This window comes from Kryptolebias marmoratus, linkage group LG11 (assembly GCF_001649575.2).
Source record: "Kryptolebias marmoratus isolate JLee-2015 linkage group LG11, ASM164957v2, whole genome shotgun sequence".
NCBI lineage: Eukaryota > Metazoa > Chordata > Actinopteri > Cyprinodontiformes > Rivulidae > Kryptolebias > Kryptolebias marmoratus.
In genome coordinates, this window is record NC_051440.1 from 27,949,892 (window position 1) to 27,960,300 (window position 10,409).

The 10,409-nt window shown below is 43.8% G+C and overlaps 1 protein-coding gene across 4 annotated transcripts in view; it reads left to right on the forward strand.

Annotated features, from left to right (window-relative positions):
• znf423 (zinc finger protein 423) overlaps window positions 1-9,500 on the forward strand; it is a gene marked incomplete at its 3' end in the record, with an annotated part of 88,719 nt that extends 79,219 nt beyond the window's left edge. For 3 of the 4 annotated variants that reach the window (XM_025002288.2, XM_025002289.2, XM_025002290.1), the window contains 13 exon segments: window positions 328-409; window positions 496-571; window positions 1,978-2,258; window positions 2,330-2,604; window positions 3,287-3,664; window positions 3,765-3,934; window positions 4,329-4,868; window positions 4,961-5,108; window positions 5,288-5,821; window positions 5,898-6,082; window positions 6,452-6,867; window positions 8,174-8,387; window positions 9,416-9,500. In XM_025002288.2, coding sequence (XP_024858056.1) covers window positions 328-409; window positions 496-571; window positions 1,978-2,258; window positions 2,330-2,604; window positions 3,287-3,664; window positions 3,765-3,934; window positions 4,329-4,868; window positions 4,961-5,108; window positions 5,288-5,821; window positions 5,898-6,082; window positions 6,452-6,867; window positions 8,174-8,387; window positions 9,416-9,500 — 3,384 coding nt within the window. 4 annotated transcript variants of the gene reach the window in all.
• Window positions 9,501-10,409: the final 909 nt, after the last annotated feature.

The following is a 10,409-nucleotide window of genomic DNA, read 5'->3' on the forward strand; positions in this document are numbered from 1 at the left end:
GTCCTGAGGACCTGATGTCCTGCAGTCGAACTGCACACAGGTGTGTCCTGAGGACATTATGGTACATTCAACTTGTATGATGTCTTTTTTTAAATCCATACAATATTTTTTGAACGTCTTTGAGTCTGAAAATGAATTTTCAGTTTTTCTCATTTGAATTAGTTTATTTTTTTATCAGATTTGTGACTGGCCATTTGATGCCAGATATACATAATTTTTTTCTATAAATGAAATAAATAAATATAAGAATTAGATTGAAGTTTTGAAAATGTTAACTTTTTTTTAAACTTAAGCCATAATTTCTGATTTTGTATTTGAATCCTTTAGGAGATAAAAAATACAGCTGTCAGGAATGTGAAGCTGCTTTTTCTCGCTCTGATCATCTGAAGATTCATCTGAAAACCCACAGGTAACTGCTTCTGAACTTGTTACTGGAGAATCTCTGCAACAAATATACTTATACGTTTTTAATTTTATTTTTAATCACACAACCAGCTCCAGCAAACCGTTTAAATGTTCTGTGTGTAAGCGCGGATTCTCCTCCACCTCGTCCCTGCAGAGCCACATGCAGGTAAATCCTGTTTCTTTCTGTAGATTTCTGCTTCTCAAGATCAACTAACCCAGGACCCAACTGCTCCTAAAATTACTTCATGTGTTTATGAGTTACAGAGCCATCAAAAAGTATTTTTCACATTTATTCACATTCCAGCCACAAACTTCAAACTTTTTTACTGACATGTAGTGTGATAGATCAACACAAAAAAGATCATAATTGTGAAGTGGAAGGAATATGATAAATGGTTTTCAAATAAATAATATTTTTTTAAAAATCTATAAAGTGTAGCAGTGTTAGTATTCATCCTCTTTCCTCTGCTGCCATGAACTAAAATTCTTCAGAAGTCACCTAAATAACAACTAGAGTCCAGCTGTGTGTAATTTAATCTCAGTATAAATTCAGCTGTTCTGTGAAGGCCTCAGAGGTTTGTTACTGAACATTAGTGATCAAACAGCATCATGAAGACCAAGGAACATATCAGATAGGTCAGGGATAGTCTTTGAGAAGCTTAAAGCGGGGTTAGGTTATAAAAACAATATCTTTGAACATCTCTGGGAGCTCTTTCCATTTTTAGACGATGGATTGAACAGTATATGGCACAACTGCAAACCTACCCACCTACACTGACAGGCCGGGTAAGGAGAACATTAATCTGAGGAGCAGCCAAGAAGCCCTACAGTGTCTCTGGAGGAGCTGCAGAGATCCACAGCTCCTGTGGGACAATCTGCCAACAGTTAGCCCACAAATCTGACCTATATGGAAGTGATGAGACGAAGACTAACACTGCACATCAACCTGAACACATCATTCCCACTGTGAAACATGGTGGTGGCAGCATCATGCTGGGGGCAGGCTTTTCTTCACCAGGTACAGGGAAACTGGTCAGAGTTAATAGGAGGATGGATGGAGCTAAATCCTGGAAGAAAACCTGTCAGAAGCTGCAGAAGACCTGAGACTGGGGCGGAGGTTCACCTTTCAACAGGACAACCTGAAACATCCAGCCAAAGCTACAATGGAACGGGTCAGATCAAAGCATATTCTTGTGTTAGAATGGCCCAGTTAAAGACAAGACCTAAATCCATCTGAGAGTCTATGGCAAGACCTGAACTTTTGTTCACAGACCCTCTCTATCCAAACTGATTGAGCTTTACTGTTTTACAAAGAATGGGACAAAATTTCAGTGTCTAGATGTACAAAGTTGGTCGAGACAAACCTCAAAAGACTTGAGTCTGGGTCTGCGGCTAAAGGTGGTTCTACAAAGAATTAACTTTTCAGATTTTTATTTGTAAAAAAATGAATCACTTTTTTACTTTGTGTTGGTCTGTCACATAAAATCCCAATAAAATACTTTGAAGTTTGTGGTTAGAATATGACAAAAGGGTGTGAAAACTTTGTCATTTATCTCCTTCTTATCGTACCAGGCTCATCGTAAGAACAGGGAGCATCTGGCACTGAGGAGTGAAAAAGATGGCGGAAAGAAAGGAGCGGGAGGGGAGGGGGACCTCGACCAGGATCTGTACATGTGTGATTACTGCGAGGAGACCTTCAGTCAGACCGATGAGTTGGAAAAACACGTCCTGACCCGACACCCCCAGCTGTCGGACCGAGCCGACCTGCAGTGTATTCACTGTCCTGAGATCTTTCTGGACGAGGCTTCGCTGCTGACGCATATAGAAACGCAGCATGCCAACCGAAAACACAAGTACGACACAGCTTTGCTTTCCCGAGCTTCCAAAGCTCCGTAAAACTTAAACCTTGCATGTTTTTCCTCAGATGTCCCGTCTGCGCGGAGCAGTTCACCTCTGTGGAAGATGTTTACTGCCACCTCGACAGCCATCGCCAGCCTGACTCCAACCACAGCGCCGCCAGCCCAGATCCTGCCCTGGGAAGCGTGGCCTCCATGAGCTCAGCCACTCCAGACTCCAGCGCCAGCCTGGAGAGAGGCTCCACACCAGACTCGACCCTGAAGCCCAGCCAGGCTGCGGAACGAGGTCGCAGGAGAGAAGCTGATAGTGCGGACGATGTGGGGATCAGCCTGGGCCATCAGGGTTCGTAACTTCTTTATGATCAGTCAGCATCTTACCTGCAGCAAAGAGCAGTCAGTGCAATCTCACTTTGGACTCAGAGCAAGGCTTTTTTTAATTATAAAACCCGATTAATTTGGTAGTTTGTTTTTATTTTCATCATCAGTTCTCTCTGCGAGCACAAAGTCTGTTCTGTGTTTATGTCTGCTGATCAGCTGTTACTTCATATTTCCCAATAAACAACTACGACACAATAAAAACACATTTAACAAAAGGGAATTATTTAAAAGTCATGTAGTTTTTCTTTGTCTCAGCAGCAGAACTAAAGACTGGATTCAGATTTTCATTTAGTTACACTTCATCTTAGATATTAGCTCACGTGTTTGAAAGTGTAATCTTTTAGGTTTATTTGACTTTGCTTTTAACTCTTTTATCATTTTACATTGTAATAACTAATCTGTAACGTACAGTACGTTGGGACAGGGACACATTCAGCAACACAGATGGAGCTGAGCTGAAGAAATTCTGCAGATGTAGTTTGGGTCAGAAGTGAGGTCAGGTTGTTTCAAATAGTTGATATTTTTGCTCATTTCAACCTTTATTTGGACTTGTGGAAATTTTTCTGAAAACGTCTTCCTCTTGTTCAACACTTTGATTTAAATACTTTGAGTTCTTGTTGTAAAAGTATCTCTCTCTGTTTCCACAGGAACAGGAGGGACCTGGGCCAAAGTGACGTACTCTTGTCCCTACTGCTCCAAGAGAGACTTCCACAGTCTGGCTGTGTTGGAGATCCATCTGAAGACTATCCACGCCGATAAGCCACAACAGAGCCATACCTGTCAGCTGTGCTTGGAAACTCTGCCGACGCACTACAACCTCAATGAGCACGTGCGGAAAGCCCACCGCTCCAGTGGAGGGACTGTAGGTACAGCAGGAGCCTTCCCTCTGCTTCAGTTCACCAATGTCACAGCGTTTCACTGCAACTACTGCCCAGACATGTTCGGAGACATCAACTCCCTGCAAGAGCACATCAGAGTGTCCCACTGCCTGCCTGGAGGCATCCTGGCCGGGTCCACCACGTTAGGTGTGCCAAATCTACACAAAAGCTGCTTTGTCCGAATATTTCAACAAGCTGATTCTGTTGCTCCTACTGTGAGTATTTAACAGAACTTCTCCCATTCCAGAGGGGAACCATGCCTTCTTCTGCAACCAGTGTTCAATGGGATTCCTCACCGAGTCGTCTTTGACGGAGCACATTCAGCAGACCCACTGCACCTCAGCTACTGCGTCTGGGGGCGCAGTGGCCAAACTGGAATCTCCTGTTCTCCAGCCTGCATCTCAGTCCTTTATGGAGGTGGGTTTGTTAAAGCACTTAAAGGAATAATGTTTCTGCAAACTTAGACCAAAATGTATCTCAACTAATTCAGGTAATTAACAAAAACCTAGCTGAGTCTATAAGTTCATTGTTACACAAGAAGTGGAACTTCTTTATCCATATTTTTAATGCCTTCTTGCATCTAGCATTAATTATAAACAACAAATTAAAGAAAACTTTATCATCAAATCTTTTAGTTTCAAATCGTTTCAGCCCCAGATTGTTAAAATGGTCTAAATAGAGTTTGTGAACATGAGTTTTTATAGGTGAGTTTGAAAAGTTATAATTATAATTCACTGTAAATAATTATTTTAACATGAAAAGTTGATTTAGAATAATCTTCTATCAATTAAGGGTTATTGTTTATGTACAGGTTTACTCCTGCCCTTACTGCACCAACTCTCCTATCTTCGGCTCACTCCTCAAGCTCACCAAACACATAAAGGAGAACCACAAAAATATCCCGCTGGCCAACAACAAACGGCAGGCAAAGGTTGCCGACCTCAGCCCCGCCTCCTCTGATGTCGAGATCTCCTCTCCGAAACGCCACAGACCGGGAGGGGACTCCACCCCATCTGTGGGAAGCAATGGGGATTATCCGTGCAACCAGTGTGACCTACGATTTGCCAGTTTTGAGGGTTTCCAGGCACACCTGAAGTCACACCTGGAGATGCTGCTGAGGCGCCAGTCCTGCCCCCAGTGCAACAAAGAGGACTTTGAATCCCAGGAGGCATTGCTTCAACACCTGACGGTGCACTACACCACCACATCCACACAGTACGTGTGTGAGAGCTGTGATAAACAGTTCTCCTCTGTAGACGACCTGCAGAAACACCTGCTGGACATGCACACCTTTGTCCTGTACCACTGCACACTCTGTCAGGAGGTCTTTGACTCCAAGGTTTCTATCCAGGTAAAAAAACACCCACAGTTATTCCTTCTCTCCAGGTGTCACTCAGCTCGTTGAAACTGGCTCACTTCTATCTTCTGTCCTTCTTCATCCAGGTGCATTTAGCAGTGAAACACAGCAATGAGAAGAAGCTGTTTCGGTGCACCGCCTGCGCCTGGGACTTCCGAAAGGAGGCAGATCTTCAGCTTCATGTTAAACATAACCACTTGGGTCAAAGGTCAGGCCTTCCTGGAGGCCTTGCAGGTACAGATCACCTTTTAAAGGATTATGGTCGTGTCCTATCTATGGAGAGAGTTGATGAGTGATAACTAATAACTAATAGTGAGAAAAACCAGGAACATGATGTAGGTGGTGCTGATTGTTGCAGAGAATAAAGGAAAAACTCAATTTTGCATTGTGATAATCAGGTGAATTTATTTCAGGACTCAAACCCAGAAAGTGCATCTTCTGTGGCGAGACGTTTGGAACAGAAGTAGAACTCCAGTGTCACATCACAACACACAGCAAGAAGTTCACGTGTCGCTTCTGTGGCAAAGCTTTCCACGCCATCTCCCTGCTGGAGAGGCACCTGCGTGAAAAACACTGCATCTTTGAGGGAAATGGAGGTGGAACGGGGAGCAGCGGGAGTCAGAATGGGACACCCAATGGGCTTGCTCAGACCTCCAAGCGAGGAGGCGGAGGAAGTGGTGCAGGAGGAGCTGAAAGAGCAACAGTTGCTGCTGTGGAACAGGTGGATTTACAGAACCTTCTGCTGAAGAGTGGAGTGGTTGGGGGAGGATCGTCCCAGGGGGGAGATGCAGCCAACAGCCACGAGGCCAGCGGTGGAGAGGAGGAGCTTGATAATTCAGAGCCGATGTATGCTTGTGATATCTGCGGAGCGGCCTACACCATGGAGTCCCTCCTGCAGAACCACCGACTGCGGGACCACAACATCCGGCCGGGAGAAGATGATGCTGGTAAGAAGTGCTGCTCCGTTGGTTTTAAATGGTGTTTTATCTCCTTAAAATAATAACAAATACCTCCATGTGTCAGGTTCCAGGAAGAAGAAGGCGGATTTCATTAAAGGAAACCACAAGTGCAATGTGTGTTCCAGGACCTTCTTCTCTGAGAATGGTCTTCGTGAGCACGCTCAGACGCACCGTGGCCCTGCGAAACATTACATGTGTCCGATATGTGGCGAGCGCTTCCCATCTCTGCTGACACTCACCGAACACAAGGTTTGTGCTGCTGCTAGGACTGAAGATGTGAACATGGTGTCTGAATGTTATTTGTGAGAAAAATGATGGATTATAGTTAAAACGGAAAGATGGGAGTATTTTAAAACATCTTCAGTTTGTGCAGCTGTGAATCAAAATAATCAGAAGGTTCAAACCCAAACACTTCATAATGTGTTCATCAGGATTATATAAATCTAGTTTCTTTACCAACAAAATTTCTTCATTTTTTATTGAAAATGATCATAAGTCCATACGTGACACATCCATATACTGATGAATTGTTGAGATGGATTCTTGTATTTTGGTTAAAAATGGCTTCAACCCTGTGTGTTTACCTTTCGCCTTGGCTCTGGCCCTTCCTCCCTGCAGGTGACCCACAGTAAAAGCCTGGACACAGGAACCTGTCGGATCTGTAAGATGCCCCTGCAGAGCGAGGAGGAGTTCATCGAGCACTGTCAGATGCACCCTGACCTACGAAACTCCCTCACTGGCTTCCGCTGTGTCGTCTGCATGCAGACCGTCACCTCCACCCTGGAGCTGAAAATTCACGGCACCTTCCACATGCAGAAGCTTTCCAGCAGCTCGGCGCCAGGAGGAGCCGCAGGCGGCAACGGAGGAGCGGGCGGGGGGAACGGCTCGGCCTCATCCTCCCCCAATGGGCAGCTGCAGCAGCACAAGCTATATAAATGCGCCTTCTGCTTGAAGGAGTTCAAGAATAAAGGTGATCTGGTGAAACTGGACGTGAACGGGCTGCCGTACGGCCTCTGTGCTGCTTGTATGAGCAGGTAGGACATTTCCTCACAAACCTTCAGTATCCCTTTAAAGCAGGCCTCAGCGCACTCGTCTGCAGCAATAAAAACACACAGCTCTAATAAGCCGGAAATCTTTTTTTCTATGTTTTTGAAAACTTGGTGTATTTTATTACTGCACAATCAGAACCGTGGTGTTTATCCTCGTGTTCCGTTGATATAAAGGAGCACATCTGCGTCTACAATAAAGTTTGAAAGGGATTTTTGAGGTAAAATACGACAGTATCTCACTGAGCTGTGACTGTTGGAAAATGATCAACTGCAGTTTCTGAGTGTTTGTGACCAGCAAGTGTTGCAACTGTTTTGAGCGTCCAGCTTTTGCAAATCGTAGCTTATGTTTGAACTCGTCTTGTAAAACTATATTCACGGTTGTGCATATAATTTTGATGCCCACGTTTATGATGTAATCTGCTGGAGTTCACTTTAGAGGCAAAGACAGGCAGACTTTTTTTTACCTTTTTTTAATCATCAATATGGTTTTTAGATTTGGGCACTTGGGGCTGCAGCCTTTAATATTTTCTGACAGGAGAGCTCCTACAGGGGTCAAACTGTAGATCAAGAGACATGTTTGAGATGCCCCCGATGACTCTGAGTTAGGAATAAATTTGTTGCACAAATTTTTGAACATGTTTAAAATTTAAGTGACAGGTGTACATGACTGCAACTGAGAACGTTTGGAGACATTTTGGATTCTCCATCAGGAATGCTGTGCACCAGCTAGTCTCCATCCTTTGCAGGCCAGTCAGATACTGGTTTTACTGGAGAATTTAAGAGCTGAAAGTCTGGTTCGACTGGGATACAGGCTAAGAAAATCCAGTTAAAGAGTTCTCAAACTAAGAGGGAATTCAACAGATAACAGAACATTTTTGTTTTTACTCCTAATATCTGATGTCATCACAAGTTTACTGCATCTTCTCTAACAGGATGTTCCTGTTTATTTCAGTGAGACTTTCTGTGGTTTAGAATTAAGTGTTTTTAATGTTTTTGAGTTAATCTGGAGATTTCTTCATGTTCCAGATTTATTTAGATTCCCAGATTTCTCCAATTGTCTTCAGATCCTTTCCTACCTGTCTGCAGTCTGTAATGGCCTTCCCAGGACTCCTCAGTTCCTTGTTAGATCCTCTGCTTCCCTCAGCCTGGCTCTGTTGCCTGATTATGTATGCTGTGTTTGGGTCATTCAGACCCCATTTTACAACAGAATACTGCAAAAACACGTTTTTTTTTATTTAGCTACATGTCTGATAACTGAAATTAGCTGAAATAATTCAAAATGTTTTTTTAGGAGAACAAACGGCCAGAGTCCCAGTCAGGGAGGAGCAGTGACGCCTGGAGACTCGCAGGCAGAGAAGGCCATGACCACGCTCAGGTGTCCAGAGTGTGGCGTGAAGTTTGAAAGCCTTGAGGACTTGGAGAGTCACGTCCAGTCGGATCACCCTGAGGTCAGCCCTGAAAGCAGCGCAGCAGGAAAAAAGACAGAGGCTTCACCTGCACCCAAGGTAAGAAAAACAAGGGAGATATGAGCAGTCAGTATCTTACCTGCAGCAGACAGCAGTCACTTTTGTTTTTTTGCTGCAGGTAAGATGCTGATTATTAGAACTACTAAAATAAGAAATAGTTGCATTCACAGTAAAATCAGATTTTTGAGCTTTTTTACCAGATGGAGATGTTTCCAGGAGTGCAGCAGGCAGTGTGTGTTTGTTGTTGCGTGTCACTGCGTGTGTTTGCAGCTTACACACGTGTGCTCGTGTGTGTTGGTGTGTGTCAGCCAAGCCCACCGGGTCCTGCGGTTGGGCTGGGCTGCAGCATTGTGGGAGCTGTTCGCTCTACTTGATATTGACAGTCAGGCTCCCCGGGACCTGTGGTGTGTCTGTGTGTAGCTATTTAAGTGTGTAGCATTCAGTGTGTAAATCTTTGGAATAAGAAAGCTACAGAATGATGCTACACAAACGCTGCAGGGAAAAAAACTAACCAATAAAAAGGAAGAAAAAATCCAGGATAAAACAGAAAAAAAAGAACACTTAAAAAAAAGGATCACATGAATTACAGAAGTGCTTCCTGATCAAAGAAAGAAAATAAGACAACAGCTCTACTCCTGCAGTCACACACACACACACACATCACACCCAAAATACACCAACACACACACATTTCTGTTACATGTTTTACTCAGCATTATGTTGTCGCTCAGACACCAATAAGTATATCTGGGGCAATGGGTTCAGTGTTTTGGTCAAGGACACTTCGGCACACTGCAGTTGGTGGGGATCAAACCCCCGACCCTCTCATTGGAGGATCACCTCCTTACTGCTCGGTTTCAGTTGCCCCTTTTGAAGGCAAAAATGAAAAAGAAGCAACAGGTCACTTATGACAACAGAAACTCTATTTTTGTGTAATAGAATAGCTGATAGTGTCTGTTCAGTTTGTTTTCCTGCTGATCTGTTGTTTCTAATCCACATTTATACTTTCAGTGCTTGTGTTTGTGCTCTTTTTGTTATAATCTTTATAAATATTTTTTTTGTTCTAGAAAAAAACCTACCAGTGTATTAAATGCCAAATGACGTTTGAGACAGAAAGGGAGATCCAGATTCACGTTGCCAACCACATGATTGGTGAGTAAAGCTCATTCATGTGTGTGAGTGTGTTTATGTGGTTTTGTGGAAATATGACACTGATATATTTTTCTCACACACCTTCACTGAAATGAACAAACTTGATTTAACAAAGCAACAAAGTCTTATTATTTGTGAGCTATTCAGATCAGCTGTTGTGTAACTTCTCACAATTCACACATGAAGGTTTGATCTTTAAATTCAACAATTTTTATATATTTGTAAAAATATTTCTAGGACCTACAGAGTGAAACATTTACCTGCTAAACCCTTTCACTGAAAGGTAAATCTCCACTAAAACTGTGAAGCTTCCTATAATATGGACACCTACTTCAGACAGTGTTGCACTCTTTACACTTACTGAGGCGCAGTACAGACGCCTCTCCGTACGCCGTTGCACTCTTTACAGTCACTGAGGCGCAGTACGGACGCCGCTCCGTACGCCGTCGCACTCTTTACAGTTACTGAGGCGCAGTACGGACGCCGCTCCGTACGCCGTCGCACTCTTTACAGTCACTGAGGCGCAGTACGGACGCCGCTCCGTACGCCGTCGCACCCTTTACAGTCACTGAGGTGCAGTACGGACGTAATCCACTTTGTATGTTTTAATTGCTCTTAAAATAATAATGATAATAATAAGGACAGTGTGGTTTAGACACCTAAGTAATACATTGACATACCTTTTTAACGGAACTTTAATAACTTGTGCATGTTCTAATATGTAAAATCACGATGTGACCATAAACACAGTTTTTTCTGTCTACATCTTAGTACATCAAAGAAAATTAAAGCTGCAAGCAGTATTGGCGGCCCTCGCAGCTCAGCGCCGCTCCGGCCTTGCGACCGCGGGAGCTCTGGCGACCGCCGTCTACGCTCTCGAGCCTTTCCTGCACCGTCCACTAGGTGGCG